This window comes from Pelodiscus sinensis, chromosome 19 (assembly GCF_049634645.1).
Source record: "Pelodiscus sinensis isolate JC-2024 chromosome 19, ASM4963464v1, whole genome shotgun sequence".
Taxonomy (NCBI): Eukaryota; Metazoa; Chordata; order Testudines; family Trionychidae; genus Pelodiscus; species Pelodiscus sinensis.
The window spans coordinates 8,561,576-8,582,067 of NC_134729.1; the positions used below are offsets into that span (position 1 = coordinate 8,561,576).

General features: G+C 51.0%; 1 protein-coding gene across 4 annotated transcripts in view; it reads left to right on the forward strand.

Moving 5' to 3' along the window:
* Positions 1-6,832, forward strand: part of RASAL3 (RAS protein activator like 3) — a 40,603-nt gene extending 33,771 nt beyond the window's left edge. For 2 of the 4 annotated variants that reach the window (XM_075902125.1, XM_075902127.1), the window contains 6 exons: positions 4-107; positions 1,452-1,776; positions 2,451-2,573; positions 2,939-3,138; positions 3,587-3,662; positions 4,476-6,830. In XM_075902125.1, coding sequence (XP_075758240.1) covers positions 4-107; positions 1,452-1,776; positions 2,451-2,573; positions 2,939-3,138; positions 3,587-3,662; positions 4,476-4,613 — 966 coding nt within the window. In that variant the 3' untranslated portion in view covers positions 4,614-6,830. Of the gene's footprint in view, positions 1-3; positions 108-1,451; positions 1,777-2,450; positions 2,574-2,938; positions 3,139-3,586; positions 3,663-4,475 lie in introns of all 4 variants that reach the window. The other 2 variants (XM_075902126.1, XM_075902124.1) reach the window with 2 other exon arrangements.
* Positions 6,833-20,492: the final 13,660 nt, after the last annotated feature.

The window sequence follows — 20,492 nt, forward strand, 5'->3', positions numbered from 1 at the left end:
CAGCGAACAAGGGAGCAGCTAGAACCCTTGCCAACTATCCTCAATGCCATCAAAGAGGGGACACCAGTGCCCGTTTCCATCAGACTTGGGCCTGGCATGGAGGACAGGTACTCCGTGCACCGTGGTCCAGGGGTGGATTGAAGATTCAGGTGATGGCCCCAGTCCAAAGATTTGCTCAAAGGGCTAGTGACAGGCTAGGTTTGAATTTGGTGTACCTGTGACTTGCAGAGTGGTTCTGGTTCAGGGTGGAGTCAGGGGATAGTTCTGTTCAGTTTGAGGTTTGGGTTTACGTGATGGTTTGGTTTCAGGGAATGGAGTAGCAGTCCGGGTTCACTGGTGTGGTGTCCTGACAAGTCTCGTGCTTCTTCATTGATAACTGTTTGGCTGTGTGTGTTCCTGTGTTTGTCCCTCTGCTCACTGTCTTGACCATGTGCAATTGGTCAACACAGCAGACTCCAAGAAAGCCCCCAAAGACCACAAAATCAGAAAAGGATCAAAGGTGCCCAGCAGGTTTATTGACAAACAAAATATAATAGGTGTCAGTGGACAGACTGGGCACTGCTCCACTATGCATGTGTTTTCCCTGACAATGGACTCAGCTCAGTCAATAGTATGGATTCCACTATTGTCCCCTCAGCTCGACAAAGAAACCTCTTTGAGGTACACTTTTACACACAGGTACAAACAAGTTACATATCACTCCTGGCGTATCAGGTTGCCACCTCCTGTTGCATAGTTACCACCCCTTACCTTGTACAAAGGGGGTTCAATTACTATCTATCATGCTGTCAGTTTAGACACAGTCCTGAACTTGGGTTGGAATGCTTGTTATTTATGAGAAGGAGGTTGGTACTAACGTGTTTCTTAATTAAGTGTTCTGTTACGACCCCGCTAGAATGTGCTTAGGGCCTGTGCTTAGTACCTCTTAGGTATGCGTGTTTTTGGAATATCAGCCTTGTTCTTGCCCGTTTCTGTGAGCAGGGCCTGCCTCTTGCTCACAGCTTCTCTTTGATTTATATTAGGAAAGTCTTGGGCCTCAGGCCTCATATCCAGGCCTGTGATATGTGGGCTTATGTTTCAGGCCCTCATCTTGCTACGAATGGTTCTGAGTAGGTAGAGTGGATGGCTCTAGCTTAGGATCGTTCTGGATGATTTGGGGTAATGGTCTTGGTGATGACTCCAGGTTGGGTGCGATTAATGGTTTTAGTTCAGGTGATTATTGCAATTCTGGTTCAGTTTGGGCTTTTGGGAATAGTTCCAGTTCTGGGTCAGGGATGGTTCTAGCTCTAGGTTCTGATTCACTGGAAGGTTCTGGTTTGGATTAAGATTCAGAGGCTAGTTCTGGTTCTAGGTTCCGAATGAAGGGATAGTTGTGGGTTCCAGAGGAAACTGTGGCCCCTGGTGCTCCTAGCTCTCCCCAGCAACACTCAGCCCTGACCATTGTGTTTCAGCCACTGTGAGAAGCCAGGATTCCTGCCCCCAAGGGAGCTGAGCAAGCACAGCCCCCTGATCAAGAGCCACTCTATGACCAACATACAGAAGGGCCGGGGGAAGGACGATGAGCGGCACCTTCAGCAGCTGCCTGCCTCCCCTCGCCAGGCCTGGGAGAGCAGGAAGGTGCAGCGCACCCAGAGCGTGCCAGCCCAGAGCAAAGCAGGACGTAGGCTTCAGAAACAGAGCAGCATGGAGCATGTGGCTGAGTCCCTGGGAGAGGAGAGTCACACTGGGAGCTCTTCCAACTCTGCCTCTCGCTCACGGGATGGCCGAGCCCAACCGGTAAGAAGGTCCAGGCTGCCCCCACCCCAGGGATGGCCAAGCTTACCTGGTAAGGGGGTCCTGACACCTGGCCCAAGGTATGGTTGAACCCACCTGGTAAGAAGATCCAGGCTGCCCCCACCCTGGGAACAGCTGAGAACATCTGGTAAGGGGGTCCCAGCAGCCCCCAGCCCTGGGAGTGCACAGCCCAAGATACAATTCAGCCCACCAGGTAAGGGGATCCTGTCCCTCGTCTGCTCTCTCCTTCTCCAGCCGATGCAGACTGCTCACACCAGCTGAGATGGGACCCCCCCAAAGTGACCTTTTCCAGTGCAACTCCCACAGAGGCCGCACTGGGGATTGAGGGCGGGGGAATGGAGCTGGACACACTCACCCCTTGTGTTCCCTGTCACCGTGGCCAACCAGCAACAGTCTGCTCTCTGGAGCACAATGGCTGCTCTTCCTGGGGCACTATCAGTGCCAGGCCCCACCAGGGCCAGTAGCTGTCATTGTCCCCACACGCCATGAGACCTTTCCTTTGGGTGGTGTGGTGGTGGGTTCCAGCATGAATGATCAGCTGTTCCAGCCTGTCCCAATAGGAACCAGGAGGCATCTGGCCCGATGTCTCTGACAGCCTGAGCTGTGGCCTCTGCGAGCCTGCAGCACCTTGAAGGACTGTGTGCTGTGTGTTCTAGGGCCGATACAATCTCCGCCAATCTGCTTCGCTGCCACGGAAATCCACAGTGCCCTGGCAGCGCCATGCTGAGGAAGGAGCCAAGGTGCATACTGAGCTGTACGCCATGCGGCCGCTGGAGAAGGTAACATTCTGAATCAACAAACCCCAAGCAATACAGGCTCCGGAGCAGGCCTTACAGGGCTGTGCCAGGGTCTCCCTCCCCCAGCCTCACCACATTAGCCTGGAAGGGAACAGCAAGAGAGTCCTTTCTCCAGCCCTACAGCCCCCAAACCAGGATCCTAGAGCTCCTCAAACAGAACCCAGGAGTCCTGACTTTCAACCCCCCACTACTCTAACCATGAGGCTTCTTTCCTGCTGCCAGCCTGTGCTAGGCTCTCAGCATTTGTGCAGCTGGGTAAGGAATCCGGGTGATGGGGTCATGCCCTCTCTGTGCCTGTGGAGTGCTGCATGTCCCATGACAAACTGACCTGTGTTGGGCTCCCCTAGCACGGGAAGCAAATTGAGGAGCTGAAGAAGGAGCTGGCAGACGCCAAGGAGAAACACAGGTTCTTTGAGAGCCAGCTAGAAGTGCTGCTCACTCAGAACCAGGCCCTGCTGGAGGAGCAGGCCAAGAGCCAGGGGCAGGAGGAGAGATTCCGGAGACAACTGGAGGAGCTGGAAGCCCATTTGGCAAACCTCAGCACCAGGTAAGGGAGCCCATAGGGGAGAAAGGCAGCACCATGGCACTGCTGAGCCTCAGGGTGATGCTGGGTGCTGGCTCAGCAGAGAGCCAATGGAGGGGCGCCCAGGGCATGTGCTGTGTGGGGCAGCCAGGCTGCGAGGAGAGCACAATGCACTCTCTGCATGGACTTCAAGTGAGTCCCCAGGGGCAGCTCAGGCTTGAGTCGTGGCTGATTCTAATGACAGCCAGTATGGGCTGGGCATGTGCTGACATCGGGCTCTGGAACCAACTGCCCAGGGAGATCTGGCCAAACCAGGGGCCGTGGCATGCGGAGTGAGGTGGGATGAGGTTTTCTAGGAGCAGGGGGAAGTGCCCAGAGGGAGGTGCAAGGAGGCAGTGGGAGGTGCCACAGGGCAGGGCTCTCGGTGGGACAGAGCAAACTGCAGGCTCCATTGACACCCTCCCTCCTACAGGGTGGCGGCAGCGGAGGGTGGCCGAAGGAAGGACCAGGAGAAGCTGAAGGCCAGCGAGGAGAGGGCAAAGCATCTGGTAAGATCTGGTCCCTTGCCCTAGCCCAGCAGTTCCAGCCCCATTGATCCATAAGGGAGTAACAGAGAGGATGCTGGGGCTCACTGGGCCCAGCTCCAGCCTGTGCGGCCCTACTGCTTTCATTGTGGGTGGGTGGGGGCTATCCCCAGGAGTGTGATGTCCATATTCTTCCCCTCAATGAGTCAAGGCCCAAGGCTGCCTGTGAGTACCCCCCAGCACCTGCCACCAACAAAACTGGGGACATCTGGGGGCCCTACGTGGAAGGAGCAGGATCTCTGGGATCTGAGCTCCTTCTATAGCCACCATGAGCCAGACAGTGTCCTCCACCCTCAGGGCTGATCCCTACTTACGCTCAGAGAATGGGAAAATATCTAGAGCCCTGAGCAGGGATGGCAGAAATTAGAGGGGTAAAGTAGTCCTTGCACTGCACATCAGCCCTTCTCAGTACTGGGAATAGAACCCAGGAGCCCTGACTCCCAGATCCCCTGTTCTGACCCACCTGACACTCCACTACACCTCCTCTGAGTGGGGTAAGTACAGCCTGTCACAGCTCCTGCAGAGGGTGCCCAAGAAGGCAGCACAAAAGTGGTTGGAGGAGTCCCTCAGGACAGGATCTCCTGGGTGGAGCATGGTAGGGAAGCCCTGGAAATGAGGAGAGCTGCCCCAGACCATGCCAGGGATGGAGGGGGTGATAGTGCTAGTTGCCTTTGGCATGAGATCTCCTTGCAGTGAGGTGTGTGCTGCCAGCTTTGGGCTCCTGGCTAAGGGAGCAGGGTCAGCTGGCTGGGGTAACTGAGCCCTTTGTCCCTGTAGGAGCGCCGCCTGTCAGCCCTGGAACGGGAACACGCTGAGCTACTCTGTGCAATGAGCCAGTACCGGGGACTCCAGGATAAACCACCCAACTCGCTGCTGAGGCCAGGGCCACAGGCTGAGGACTGGCAGGAGGTTTAGCCAGCACCTGGGCCATGCATGGGATGGAACATTCCACTCTACCGGCCCCTGCATGGGATGGAACAGCCCACCCCTGCACTCCTCAGCCCTGCATGGGATAGAACACCAAACCCCTGCCAGCCCCTGGGCCCGGCATGAGATGGAGCAGCCCACCCTTGCCAGCCCCTCACCTCTGCATGGGATGGAACACCCCACCCCTGCCAGCCCCTGGGTCCTGCGTAGGATGGAACACCCCACCCCTGCCAGCCCCTGGGCCCTGCGAAGGATGGAACACCCCACCCCTGCCAGCCCCTGGGCCCTGCGAAGGATGGAACACCCCACCCCTGCCAGCCCCTGGGCCCTGCGAAGGATGGAACACCCCACCCCTGCCAGCCCCTGGGCCCTGCGAAGGATGGAACACCCCACCCCTGCCAGCCCCTGGGCCCTGCGAAGGATGGAACACCCCACCCCTGCCAGCCCCTGGGCCCTGCGTAGGATGGAACACCCCACCCCTGCCAGCCCCTGGGCCCTGCGTAGGATGGAACACCCCACCCCTGCCAGCCCCTGGGTCCTGCATGGGATGGGACACCCCACCCCTGCAACTCCTCGGCCCTGCATGGGATGGAACACCCCACCCTTGCCAGCCCCTGGGCCCTGCAGCTCAACCTTGTCTCTAGAAATTTGTCACACACCTGTGCCTTTTCCAGCCTGGGAGGGTCCCGAGCCTGCCTGGGATGTTGATCTCTCACCTTACAGGGATCTGCAGGCCACTAGTATGAATCCCTTGCAGCTCTCCACTCCTCTTGGGTAGTAGAGAGGGCTCAGATTTGTGAGAGGTCCATTCAGCCCCTTTGCCAGCCCATCTGGCGTTCCCCTCCTTATCCTTGTGTCCAAAGGTGCTTCCTCCTGAACCCACGCCCCAGGCTCCTGATACCATGCTGCCCCTATATGCAGCAGGGAAGCCCCGATATTCCTAGACTTCCCTCGGGCTCTGGCTGCTCAATAGCATCAGCCACCCAGGGTCGCTGCCCATAGGCTGACCATATTTCCCTATGCTGAATACAAGACACCTGGTAAAATTACTCATATTCAAGCGCGTTCAATGGCAATCAATCAGAACTGTGCAGTACAAATGTTCAAATTAATATCAAGTTGACTGAGCCCTTATTAAAAAAATATTGTGTAGCTGGAGTCTTTTTATTTGCCTCCTTATCTTTAATGTTTGCATGGGGAGAAGTCTCACACACACATATACTCCCGTACCCCCATCCCCATGGGAGAGAGGTGTAACTGAGCAGACTAACCCAACCCTGCCCAGTGCCCTCCACCCTCTATATCTGACCGGACCCCCAGGATGAACCCATTTCTCTTGGTACCTGGCACTGCATCTTCTCAAGGCAATGTGCGAGGGGCATGCAGGGTCAGATTTCTGTCAGGGTTTACACTACAGCATGGCCAGCAGCAGCCTTTCAGCACTGTGTGGGAGAGAAGGGATGTGAGCTGCTTCAAGCCACAGGAGGTGAGAGAAGGGTGCAGGGTAGGGATGACCTGACATGTATTTGAGAAGTTCTCTCTTCCCTTGTTCTCCCACCTCCACCTCTCTGGGGCTGGAAGCAGCCTCTCTCTTCCTGCCTGCACAGTATTGAAAGGCAGCTAAAACCTCTACAATCAAACCTCTAAGCTGCTGCTGACCACTGATGTAACCCAGCCACCTGCATTGGCTACAATGCAGGCAGAAAGGAGTTAAGTCCTAAGGATACATTAAGCACTACGGCTAAGAGAATCTGTCTACTAGAATATCAGTGAACTCAACCAGAGAGGTGGCTTAGTAGTAGAGGGTGACTAGGGGACAGAGCAGCCCTGTACGCCCTTGGGGCAGGCCCCTAGGACGGGCAGTGTGTGAAGAGGATGCTATGCTCTTGCCTGGGGGGCTTCTGAAGAGTCTGCAAGGTTAGAGTACAAACAGGCTGGAAAAAGCTCTCTCCTTGCCACTGCACAGCTTAGCTGAGGGACGGAGAAGCTTCCCCAGGCCACCCCTGGGCAGGGCTTTGGCACATGCAGGGCTTGGCTCCTCCTGATCAGCACCTTGGGCCATAGGGTCTTGAGCTTTCCCTAGGCGCCAGCCCACCCAGAGTCAGTGGGGGAAGGAAGGAGCCTGCCAGCATGGATGCTAGTGAGCTGAATGATCTGACCAACGGCTGGTTCTTCGCACAGCACTGGGAGTGGGACACACCCCCTGGGGAGGGAGGGGATATGGTGGTGCAGTGGAGCTGGGAGGGTGAATGGGCACAGCAGGGAGGGGGCAGTGAGAGGGAAGCATGTAAAGGGTAAATGGGTGCGCGGCAGAGGTGAGACATAACCAGCCACTGCCTGCCTGCTCTCACCAGCCACCACTGCAAACAGCCAGTGCTGGTGGGAAATGGGGGGAGGGGGATCCTGCTGGCCAGGATCTGGCCCACAGCAAGGACTGCACGGACCAACCAGCATGGGCAGCGGCCAGCCCTGCACACTGCAGCTTTGCCCAATCACCAGCCTTGAGCTCCCACCTCCATCATTAGCTATTGGACCTCCTACACGCTCACTCACCACTCGTGGGTGGGCAGCTGGCGAGCAAGGATCCGTCCAGCAGTAGGACCCACCAGTACTGATGGGAGGGGAAGAGACAGAAAATAAATAAAGTTGGGATACCTGTAGGAGGGCTTAGATATGGGAGACTCTCTTTAAAAATGGGACATCTGGTCACTACATTGAACCCGCACAGAAACACATACTTCATTTGTTAAATGAAATAGCCATAGTCCTTGTCTACGTCTACATTGGCAAGATTTTGCGCAAATACTTTTAATGCAAGAATTTTTGCGTTGAAGTATTTGCGCAAGAGAGCGTCTACACTGGCATGTGCTTTTGTGCAAGATACGTGCTTTTGCGCAAAAGCATCCATGCCAGTGTAGACGCTTTCTTGTGCAAGAAAGCTCCGATGACCATTTTAGCCATCAGGCTTTCTTGTGCAAGAAATTCACGTTGCCTGTCTACACTGGCCTCTTGCGCAAGAACAGTTGCACAGGAGGCTTTTTCCTGAGCGGGAGCATCATAGTTCTTGCGCAAGAAGCCCTGATTTCATACATTAGACCGTCAGTGTTCTTGCGCAAGAACTCCCCGCCAGTGTAGACAGGCAGCATGTAAATCATGCCAATGTAGACACAGCCCTTGAGTATCTTTTACAGTTTCAAAAGGATTAATTGACTCTGCTGCCACCTACAGGGAGAGGGGATATCCTGGCTGGATCCCAGCTGGATGGCGAGTTCCCTAATGAAGTAGGCCCTGACTATCCACTCTAAAATCCCTGCACCTGTCTGCTCTTCCCCATGCTGCTCACACAAGTCCCCTTCCCTGCCCCACATTCTCTCTGGGACAGTGATAGAGATGTAGCCGTGTTAGTCTGGGGTAGCTGAAGCAAAATGCAGGACAATGTAGCACTTTAAAGACTAACAAGATGGTTTATTAGATGATGAGCTTTCGTGGGCCAGACCCACTTCCTCAGATCAAATAGTGGAAGAAAGTAGTCACAACCATATATACCAAAGGGTACAATTAAAAAAATGAACAAATATGAAAAGGACAAATCACATTGCAGAACAGGAGGGGGATGCAGGGGGGGGGGGAGGAAGGAAGGTAAGTGTCTGTGAATTGATGATATTAGAGGTAGGGAGAGTGGGATGTTTGTGAGTTAATGGTATTAGAGGTGATAATTGGGGAAACTATCTTGGTAATGGGTGAGATAGTTCAAATGTTTGTTGAGTCCTTTTTGGAAAGTGTCGAATTTTAACATGAATGACAGTTCAGAGGATTCCCTTTCAAGTGCAGATGTAAAAGGTCTTTGTAGCAGAATGCAGGTGGTTAAGTCATTGAGAGAGTGTCCTTTCTGGTTAAAATGGCAAGAAACTGTTTTCTCTTTGTGATCTTGTCTGATATCTGTTTTGTGGGCATTAATCCTTTGGCGAAGTGTCTGAGATGTTTGTCCAATGTACATAGCAGACGGACACTTTCGGCACATGATAGCATAGATTATATTTCTGGATGCGCAGGAATATGTGTTCTTGATCTTATAACTCACTTGGTTAGGTCCAATAATGGTATCAGCAGAATGAATATGTGGACAAAGCTGGCAACGGGGTTTGTTGCAAGGGAAGGTACCAGGGTTGGTATTAGTGTGGTATGTCCTGTGGTGGTTGGTAAGAATCATCTTGAGGTTAGGTGGTTGTCTATAGGAGACTATGGGTCTGTCTCCCAGAGCCTCTTTGAGTATGGTATCCTGTTCCAATATAGGCTGTAGTTTATTGATAATGTGTTGGACAGGTTTAAGTTGGGGGTTGTAGGTGATGACAAGTGGTGTTCTATTGTTGGTTTTCTTGGGTCTGTCTTGAAGTAGATGGTTTCTAGGTATTCGTCTGGCTCTTTCAATTTGCTTTTTTATTTCTCTGGGTGGGTAGTTGAGGTTTATAAATGCTTGGTAGAGATCCTGAAGCTTCTGGTCTCTGTCAGTGGAATTAGAGCAGATGCGGTTGTATCTAAGGGCTTGGCTATAGACGATGGATCGTGTGGTGTGTTCTGGATGGGAGCTGGAAGCATGTAGGTAACTGTATGAGTCGGTGGGTTTTCTGTAGAGAGTGGTGTCTAATTTTCCATTGTTGATTTGTACGGTGGTGTCCAGGAAGTGGATCTCTCGTGTAGAATGGTCCAGGCTGAGGTTGATGGTGGGGTGTAGGTTGTTGAAATCTCTGTGGAATATCTCCAGTGTTTCTTGGCCATGCGTCCAGATCATAAAGATGTCATCGATGTACCGTAGGTAGAGGAGGGGTGAAAGGGGACGGGAGTTGAGGAAACGTTGTTCTAGGTCAGCCATAAAGATGTTAGCATACTGTGGGGCCATGCGTGTACCCATGGCTGTGCCGCTGATCTGGAGGTATAAGTTGTTCTCAAACTGGAAATAATTGTGGGTGAGAACAAAGTTACATAGGTCTGCTATCAGGTTGGCAGTAGTGTCCTCTGGGATAGTGTTTCTAATTGCTTGTAATCCGTCTTCATGTGGGATGTTGGTATATAGAGCTTCTACATCCATGGTGGCAAGGATGGTATTATTGGGGAGGTTATCGATGTTTTGTAGTTTCCTTAGGAAGTCAGTAGTGTCTCGGCGATAGCTGGGGGTATTGGTTACGAAGGGTTTGAGAAGAGTGTCTACATAGCTGGATAGACCAGTAGTGAGCGTGCCAATACCAGAGATGATGGGACGTCCGGGGTGCCCAGGTTTATGGATCTTGGAAAGTAGATAGAACAATCCTGGTTGGGGGTCAGAAGGTGATTCTGTGTGGATTTGTTCCCGAGTAGCTGTGGGGAGGCTTTTAAGGAGACAGTGTAGTTTCTTTTGGTATTCCAAGGTGGGATCAGAGGGGAGAGGTTTGTAAAATGTGGTGTTCGAGAGTTGTCTGGTTGCCTCCTGGTTATAGTCGGCCTTATTCATAATGACCACAGCACCCCCTTTGTCAGCTGGTTTGATTACAATGTCCAGGTTGTTTTTGAGACTCTGGATGGCATGGTGTTCAGCGCGGCTAAGATTGTGTGTCGCTTGTTGTCGTTTGCGAATAATGTCAGTCTGTGCGTTGTTGCGGAAGCTGTGTATATAGAAATCCAGATTGTAATTCCGACCATCAGGGGGAGTCCATATAGAATTATTTTTCCTTTGGTGTTGATAGGGGGGATCTGGTAGGTCAGATTGATGTTCAGTGGTGGTTTGGAAATATTCTCAGAGACGGAGGCGGCGAAAAAAAGCCTCAAGGTCACCACAAAATTGTATCCAGTTTGTGGGGGACGTGGGGCAGAAAGAGAGACCCCGGGACAAGACAGACTTTTCTGCTGGATTGAGTTTGTAGCTGGAGAGGTTAACAATATTATCCGGTGGGTTGAGGCAGTTGCTGTTGTAGCCAGTGATATGGAGCAGGTTAGAAAATTTATTGTCTTTTCTTTGTTGTAGGGAATAGAAGTGTGTATAGTAGATTTCTTGTCTGGTGGAACAAAAGTCTTGCAAGGTGTCAGTCGGTGTGGATGTTTGTCTTGAGATGAGATGATCTAAGTTAGAAATGTCATTCTTGATGGTTTTCTGTTTCTTGTATAAAATACTTATCAGGTGGTTTCTTAATTTCTTGGATAGTGTGAGGCAGAGTCTTTCACTGTAGTCAGTGCAGTATGTTGATCTTAATGGATTGTTCACTTTCAGTCCTTTGGGTACGATGTCCATCTTCTTGCACTTGGATAGAAAGATGATGTCTGTCTGTATCTGTGCAAGTCTCTCTGGGACAGGAGCACTCCACAGTTTGCACCTGCTGGTGCTGCATCAGTCCCACCAGCTGCCAAAAGCCCCTCTGGTTCTTGTGGTGGCATGAGGACATAGGAGTGCAGGACCCGGTGCCAGGTGAGGTTGCTCAATCTAGCAAAGCACTTACATGGTCAGCACAACTGTACGTCCGCTCTCTGGTGTGTGTTGGTCAATGCACTGGTGTTGCTGAAGCTCTTGCAGCTGCTCCCCAGTGTCCATGCGTTGATAGATTCTATATGTACTGTCCCCACTATAGGTCTTGCTGCATTTGTCATAGTAGTAGGGCCACTCCCCAGCGTGTATGCACAGCCTTTGCCAAACACGGTGCAGCGATACAGCCATGACCCATGTGCATATTGCTCTTTTCATTTTGTATTTTCAATAAATGTGGCACTTCGCCTTTCCCCTGAAAAAAATCCTTTGTGTTTCTTACAAGCATAACAACACAAGTGATTGGAAAACCGCACTCAGATATACATTATGGTTCACAAATGAGCAGAAAGAGTGTATTGAATGGAATCCTGAAGGGACCTGTCCTGGGGCAGATTCTAATCAATATCTTCATAAATTATTTAGATAGTGGCACAGAGACTACATGCATAATGCTTATGGGTGATTCTAAGAGGGAAGGGGTTGCAAGTGCTGTAGAGGACAAGGTTTGAATTCAAAAGGATCTTGACAAACTGGAGAAATGGTGTGAATAGAAAAGGATAAAATTCTGTTAAGACCATTGTCATTGCAGTGTGTGGGGAAGAACAGGGTCCTACACTCCCTTCCACAGTCAGATGTGACTCAGAAGCAAAAGACACAATTGGGATCAGAACCACCAATTGGATGCCACAAGACAGCAAGTTGGGATGGCAGGAAATCAAGCCCAGGGGAGCAGAAGCAGGAACAGGGAGCCCATGGCTCAGCAGAGGGAGGAGCTGGGGTGTTCAGGCAGCTCTCTGTTCCTGATGCTAGCTTAGGGAGGGTCTGGGTGCTAATTAGCTGCTCTTGGACTCTGGCCATAAGCCAGACTCTTGGCTGGAGCCTTAAAGTGGGGCTGGATGTCATGGGCCCTAAGTGAGCAAGTATATATGTTTGCATCAAATCTGGTTAAAAGTGGTCCAAGTAAGATGTCTATGAAAAGTTTATGAATCGTTTTATACTATTCATACGTAGGTATGATTTTTGTAATTGATGTTATGAGCATTGGCTATGTACGTTATTTCAAATGTGCACTTTGGGAGATATAACCAGGAGGCTTGGCCACTCTACTGTGAAATGGATGCTAGTCAAGTGAATAGTAACACTTCACTGCCAGTGCACCTCAGGTGGTGCCAATCCAATTCGAGGAAGTTTGCTGCAAATGTTCAGACCAGCACATGAGCCATGGCTGCTGCCTAAAAAGGACTGAGTCATGCCTGGACAGGTGACTTGCTCATGTGACAAACTCCATCTTGGGGCAGACTTTCATGCAGCATGAACCCCTCTGCATGAGCCAGGGTATAAAAAGTCCCTAAAGTTCTTCCATTTGTTTTCATTCCCATCTTCAATCCAGTTTTCATTCCAGCTCATCACTTCTGAATCATCTTTGCTACAAACTGAGGCTGAAAGGACTGATGACCCATCCTAGCAAAGGATGTATTCCAGAGACCTATAAAACAGCAGATCGTTTCATCTCTGCTACTAGCCTGCACCAAGAACTTTGCCATTGGTGTATATGATTTGATTCCTTTAACAATTTTACGCTCAATCTTTTGTTTCTTTCCTTTTATTAATAAACTTTGCACAAAGTAAATGCAACTAGAACATGATCATGCAACTGCTAATGTTCAGACCAGTGATTAACTGCTCTTTGTCCATCAGAATGAGGTTTGACACTAAGTGCTGGGTGCAGAACCCTGTATTAGAAAATGATTGTCTATTATTTGTAGATAACCCAAAGAAGTTTTGTTATTGGACAAATCCCACCATTTTGGATCTGGATAACACAATTTGGCAAATGCCTGAATCGATCCCACCTACGTGCATGTGTGCAGACAAAAAATACTAGGTACCCACCAATACCTCTCAATTCCTCTTTACTCACCCCACACCAAACTCGCTAGTGGTGGAAGCTGCACACCAGTGGGCGAAACAACATCACTTTCACACCACTCCACCAGACAAGGATACAAAGAGGCGCAAGACGTATACTTCTGCAACTTTACAGTTCAGAATCTCAAACTATTCAGCCTTGTTAGCAAAATACAACTTTCGCAATTACTACAAACTTATGGAGTTTGCTGATGATCCCTGAGGCAAAGAGACCTCGATTCACTGCAATACTTTAGGAGGGACATGCCATTTCTAGAGCTGCCCTCCAGGCAGCACTAGATACTGCCGATACTGCCACTAGAACCACAGCCACTGCCATTGTGATGCATAGAGCTTCCTGGTTTTCTTCAGCTACATTCCCGCGTGAGAACCAATCCACGGTGGAAGACCTGCTGTTTGATCGAGAAAAGCTGTTTGCAGCCAAGACCAATGAGGTCCTAAACACAATGAAGGACTCCCATGCCACTCTCCGCACATTGGGCCAACAGGCAGAGACAATACGGATTCAACCATGCCAGTGGCCACACTACCCATCCTATCTTAACCAGCAGCAGGATAACAATCCTAATAGAAACAGAACCCGGCCTCAGAGACTGAGACAGTTTTTGGGCTCAACCTCTTAGCCACCACCGCCCAACAAGCAAATTTGAACACTTGGTCGAGGGCCTAGAAAACCCCCTACAAATTTCAATGCCGAGAATGACGATACAAACTTTCCAGAATCGGTTTCACCCATTCTACCACCAACGGGCTTACATCACCTCAGACAGATAGGTGCTCGACCATATCCTGTCTAATTACAAAATCCCATTCCTCTCCAAGCCTCCTATCTGCCCACCTACCCCATCCCTCTTCAGGGACCACCCTCACAACACCCAGCTATGACAAGAGATGCTTCATCTATTACCGTGGTCACCAACCCGTTGATCGTGAGACGTTCGGGGGCCCCCCCTCTGATTTCCCGCTACCCCCAAGAAGCACCACTACCTACCTCCAGTGACAATGGAGGTAGCGCCAATTTCCTGCGGGGTGGACAGAAATCCAGCAGCTGCGCACCACTTCTGGGGTTCTGGAAGTGCGCTGGCTGCTCCCCTCCCCAAGGTCTGTGGTGTGCTGGGAACTTGCAGAGCGGGGGAGGAGGAGTCCCCAGAGGAGGTGCGCGCTGGGGCTTTCCCTCCTCTGCGGGGGGGAGTTGTCCCTGGAGGAGGCATGCGCTGGGGCTTCCCTCCTCTGCGGGGGGAGGGGGGAAGTCGTCCCTGGAGGAGGTGCACACTGGGGCTTTTCCTCCTCTGTGGGGGGAGTCGTCCCCGGAGGAGGCATGCGCTGGGGCTTTCCCTCCTCTGCAGGGTGGAGGGGGAATTGTCCCCAGAGGAGTCCCGGCAGAAGGTGGGTGCGGGGGACTCCCTGCCCCCTGCAACACCCTATCCCCCGATGCAGAACCCAGTCCTCACTGGCACCCTGTCACCTGCTGCAAAACCCTGTCCCCCGCCCCCACCGGCACCCTGCCCTCACTCCAGCACCCTGTCCCCTGCCCCAGCACCCACTAGCACCCTTCCCCAGTACCATGTCCCCTGTTCCCACCAGCACAGTTGGGGCTACATTAGTGAGTCTTGGGGGGTTTTGGAGGAGTTATTGCATCTCACTTGCGTGGCTCCAACCGACTTTTCTGTGGGTCAGTGACTCTGATTCAAAACAGGTTCCCTGCCCTTCTAAATAAAGACAATGCAGAAATGTTTTGTGTTTGATATAGTATTTTATTTAAAAATGAAGCCTGGCCAACAAGCCCCCAATTGGAGCCAAGCCCCCATCTATCTGAAGCATCATAACACTCCTGCACCCTCCTCCAGACCCTAGATCTGAGTCTATCATACACTGGAACCCCCTGCCCTGAGTCCCTGACATATCCCAACCCAAATTCCTGCTCCCTCACATCCGCAAGCCTGTGGCTTACTTAGTACTCCAAGCCTCCATATGACCCCAACACTCCCCAGCTTGGAGCCCCCTCCCTGAGCCAGTGTCCCCTTCTCCACCTCCTCCTGCATCCAAATGTCCTCCCAGAGCTTACATCACTCACCCCTTCCCACACCCAAATCCATCATTCCCACCCCAGAGCCCACATATCCTGTCTCAACCCAGTGAGGGGACAGAGAGACTGCAGGAGTTTTTCCAGGATTCCAGAGAGATCCCAGAAAACTCTTCCGCATCTTCGTTTGTTCTTCCGCTTTTTTTAGTGGAAGAGCAAACATGTTCTTTCGGTAACCCTTGCATTCCTCATTCCACGAGGAATAAGGGGACTTGCGAAAGAAGGGTTTTTTCTGACATTTGGTCCAGTCTAGACAGGCCAGATATTGGAAAAACCTTTTCCTACAGAAGAATAGGAAAAAAAGCAGCAGTGTAGAGTGCATAAAGGCTGGGGATAGCAAGTGATGGAGAGGAGGAGAATAGAGAGGGAGGTGCTTCAAGGAAGGGGTGGGATCTTGGGGGAAGGATGAGGCGGTAGATCTTAGCTTGTTCTGACATTTAAAAAGTGATCTTGGGTGTAAAAAGGTTGGAGACCACTGATCTATTAGATCTAGGAGCCATAGAGTGGGTTCCACAGGAGCACAGAGGCAGGGGCTTCTATTCCCACTATTTTCTAACTCAAAAGAAATCAGGAGGCTGGAGGCTGAACAGATTAATCAAACTGAACAGATTAATCAAAATGCAACATTTTCGCATGGTCACTCTATCCACCATTATCCCAGCATTGCAATGAGGCGATTGGTTTTCAGCCCTCAACCTCCAGGATATTCTGATCCATCCCGCTCATAGAAAATTCCTGAGATTCATGGTAGGCCAGGACCACTACCAATACCGAGTACTGCCTTCCGTCTCTCCACGGCCCCTCCGGTTTTCTCCAAGGTACTCGCCGTAATCACAGCACATCTTCACTCCATGGGAATCTCGACAAGAACAAGCCAAGATCTACCCCTTATCTCGACGACTACCTTCTCAAGGCATCGTCGCAGATGAAATCAGCAAGGACCATACAGCTGCTCAGGCCCATCTACCTCACGAAAGATTCCTCACCATTCAGACTCTAGCCACAAGGATGTACCTTGCCTCTTGCACCACAGCCAAGGATTGCCTGCAACTTCTTGGCTACATGGCGAACACAACATTCATAGTTCCACATGATCAACTTTACATGCGCTGCCTACAAGTTTGGTTTTCCAGAGCATACAAGCCTCAGAAACACCCCATGTCATTTTCGCTCACAATACCGCACAAGGTCAAAACATCTCTCCTTTGGTGGACCAAATCAACCAATCTTTGCACGGGTGTCCCCTTCCTTCAGCCTTTCCCCCTCGTGCATGATTACAACCGACGCCTCCCTCTCCGGACGAGGTGTTCATTTCCGAGATCAGACTGCCCAAGGCCTCTCGTCAACCCCAGGGATGTTTTTACACATAAATCTGCTAGAATTGCATGCTGTACACAATGCTTGCAGACCTTCTTCTGCCTTCTATCACCAACAAGCATATCTGTGTCCTCTCAGACAACATTGCTCGTGTCTTCTATATCAACAGACAGGAAGGGGCCAGTTCTCCACCCCTTTGCACCGAAGCCATTAAGCTGTGGAATTTTTGTATGAGCCATATCCACCTCTCCTCAATCCACATACCAGATGTTTCTAACATGACGGGTGATGCTCTCAGCAGGCACTTCCCCCAACATCACAAATGGGTACTCAACCACTCGATAGCACACTCCCTTTTTCACAGATGGGGCCGATCTGTTTGCAATGCCACACAATACCAAATGCACTCAGTTTTGCTCAAGAGCAGGCATAGGGACAGGATCTCTCGAGGATGCCTTCCTCATTCAATGGGATCATGACCTTGCTTATGCCTTCCCCTTACCATTTCTGGCCAGGGTCGTTCAGAAGATCAGGACGGACGGCTCCACAGTCATCCTGATAGCCCCCACCTACCCCAGACAACCATGGTATCCCTTCCTGCTGAGGATATTGGTCCGCAAACCCATCAATCTCCCTTTCCAACACAGTCTAATCACTCTGGGACAGACAAAGCAAACCTACCTGGATCTACACAAGCTACATCTAACAGCATGGCTCCTTCATGCCTCTCCCATGTAGAACTAGCCCTCCCAGAACAGATCCGAGTAATCCTCTTCCACAGTTGTAAGGACTCCACCCACACCTCCTACACTTACAAGCGGAAGCGATTCTCAACATGGTGTACATCGAAGGGGCAGGACCCAACCTCAACACCTTTGTCCTTCATCCTTGATTATCTACTCCCCTTAAAACAATCATCGCTCTCCTTCAGTTCCATCAAGGTACACCTAGCGGCCATTACAGCCTTGCAAAAGGAATCTTACATATCCTGGTGCCTGCCTGGGATCTCAGGCGAGTACTGCGAGCCTTGACCAGGTTGCCTTTTGAGCCCCTCACCTCTTGCTCCCTTTCGCACCTTTCTTTGAAGATTGCATTCCTGACTGATGTAACGTCGGCCCACCGGGCTGGGACATAGCTGCATTCGTGGCCAACCCACCCTTCATGGCCAACCCACCCTTCACAGTATTTCACGGTGATAGGGTTACCCTTCGTACACATCCAAAATACCTACCAAAGGTTCCGTCATCTTTCCATATCAATGAAACGGTAAACCTACCTGTGTTCTTCCTAAAGCCACACGCAAACTCCTTAGAGTCTGCCATGCACACCCTCAATGTTCGACAAGCATTGTCCTTTTATCTAGAAAGAACTAGACCCTTCAGACAATCACCTTGCCTATTCCTCGCCTTCGCCAATCAAGTGAAGGGACACCCCATATTGGAACAGAGGTTGTTGAAATGAATAACAGATTGCATAAAAATTGCTTACATGCTCATGGGTCTACAGCTACCGTTACACTTGACAGCTCATTCCACTAGAGCCGTATCTGCGTCCACAGTGTACCTACATAATGTGTCACTAACAGACATTTGCAAGACAGCCACTTGGGCATTGCAACTTACCTCTGCTAAGCACTAGGCACTTTCGTACGCAGGCGACACTGCAGTGGGCTCAGCAGTACTATCATCTGCCTACTGTAACATTCCAAAGCCCCATCCACCAAGGAGCGAAACTGCTTGTTAATCACCAAGCGTGGAGCATCCACAGGGACCTCTCGAAGAAGAAATGAAGGTTACTCACCTTGTGCAATAACTGGAGTTCTTCGAGATGGTGTCCCCGTGGATGCTCCACAACCCACCCTCCTCCCCTCTACTTCAGACCTGGGGCTTCCGACTGGCATGGCACACACTGGTTCGTGTTCTGCATGCACGGCCCAGTAGGGACTGCTGCAAAATCTCCAATCCAGGTGCTGGGACAGCACCAAGACCAAACATGGAGCACCCACGGGAACACCATCTCAAAGAACTCCAGTTACTGCACAAGGTGAGTAACCTTCGTTTTGTACCATGGGAAGGGGAGCATGCACTGGCAGTGCCACCTAGTGGTCAGGACAGGGTGTGTAGGTTTGTCTTCATCCCAGGCTTCTCATTTGGCTTGGTTCTCCACCAAGGGATAGACTTCTGCCTTTGCCCATCCTCTCCACCTGGCTCTGATCCAGGGCTCAGTGGTAGGCAGATGAGATTGGCATTTGGGGTCTATGCAGATGCCTCCCTGGATCGCTTCCTACTATCATCTCCTCTTTCTGCGGAGTAAATAAAAGTCTCTGAGCCTCGAAGGTCCCCAGTCCATCTTTGGTTAGGTCAGTATCTGCAAGCTTGCCCCTTCCCGAGAGTTCACAGCAAATGGATGTTCCCTTCCATTTCCTGCCCCTTTCTCAGACTTCCCCTTTTAAGCACTGCCTCCAGCCTGTGCAGGAGCAGGGACGGATATAGGGCAGGGCGAACAGGGCGGCCGCCCCAGGCCCCGCGCTTAAAAAAGCCCTGCGCATGCGCCGTGGCAAGGAGGGGGGGCCCGCAGAGTTACGCTGCCCGGGGCCCCGCAAAACAGTCATCTGCCCCTGTGCAGGAGAGTTCCCAGATCTGTGGAAACGTGTCTGGGGCAGTGTCTTTGGTACTGATGTCAGCTGCAGAATCATGTTTATTCTGGTGATGTCCTTCGTCTTTGCTCACAAAAGGCAGCAGGCTGTGCTGGAATCCTCCTGCCTGTTGCAGAATGCCTTAGTATAGAGTCTGTCTTATACGTCCAGTTCTCCTGGGTGTCTCTGGCTCTGCCTCCCTTGAGCTGGCAGCAGTTCTCTGCTGTCTGTAGGTCCTTCCCTCTGGTTGGTTCTTGGAGGTTGATCTCTTCACCTGTCTTACTCAGTGCCTGGCAACAATTTGATCCGTTGGGTTCTCCTGCCTCTGGAAATAACACATTTCCATATTCTTCTGTTGCCTTGTCTCCCTTGGTCACTGGACTCCACAGCCTCCCACTGTGGGATCTGTTGTAGTGTTGGCTGTATCCCTGTACCTAAGTATTCAGGAAATTTGCCAGACTCCTGGGGTGCATCTAGACTGGCAAAAACTTGCCAGCTGTCTACACTGGCTGCTTGAATTTATGCAAGAGCACTGACTTTGTACTGTACAAAATCAGTGCTTCTTGCGCAAATACTTTCATGTTCCCGCTCAGGGATAAGCCCTCTTGTGCAAGAATACGATCCAGGGAGGCATCTGCATAGACCCCAAATGCCAATCTTACCCCAACAGTTATTATGCTTGAATTTCTCAGAAAAAAATCCAATGATAGCTCACAGGTGTTTATATCCCATGGATAGGTTAAAGCTGCAGCCCCGCTGTGGCCACGTCTAGACTGGCATGATTTTCCGCAAATGCTTTTAATGGAAAACTTTTCCGTTAAAAGCATTTGCGGAAAAGCATGTCTACATTGGCACGGACGCTTTTCCACAAAAGCACTTTTTGCGGAAAAGCGTCCGTGGCCAAGCTAGATGTGGTTTTCCGCAAAAAAACCCCGATCGCCATTTTGCCCAAAACAGTACTGTGCTGTCTACACTGGCCCTTTTGCGCAAAAGTCTTTTGCCCGAACGGGAGCAGCACAGTTTTTCCGGAAAAGCACTGACAATCTTACATGAGATCGTCAGTGCTTTTCCGGAAATTCAAGCGGCCAGTGTAGACAGCTGGCAAGTTTTCCCGCAAAATCAGATGATTTTGTAGAAAAACTTGCCAGTCTAGACACAGCCCTTGTGTGTAGGCGCAGACTGTTATTTCCGAATCACATCAGTTATTCCAAAATAACGCTATTCTGTAGAAATAGCCTAAGGTCAGTGCTAGACCCACTCCCAAAACAAACACAGACACAACTGAGGTTGAGCTCAAAAATATGCCTGGTTTTGCAGCAAAGCCATAGTTGGCTGTGCCCGATGCTACCCCAAAAAAGCAACTCCAAGATTGTCCTTTCGGCCCCAGGGTCACTCACAGCAAGCACCACTATT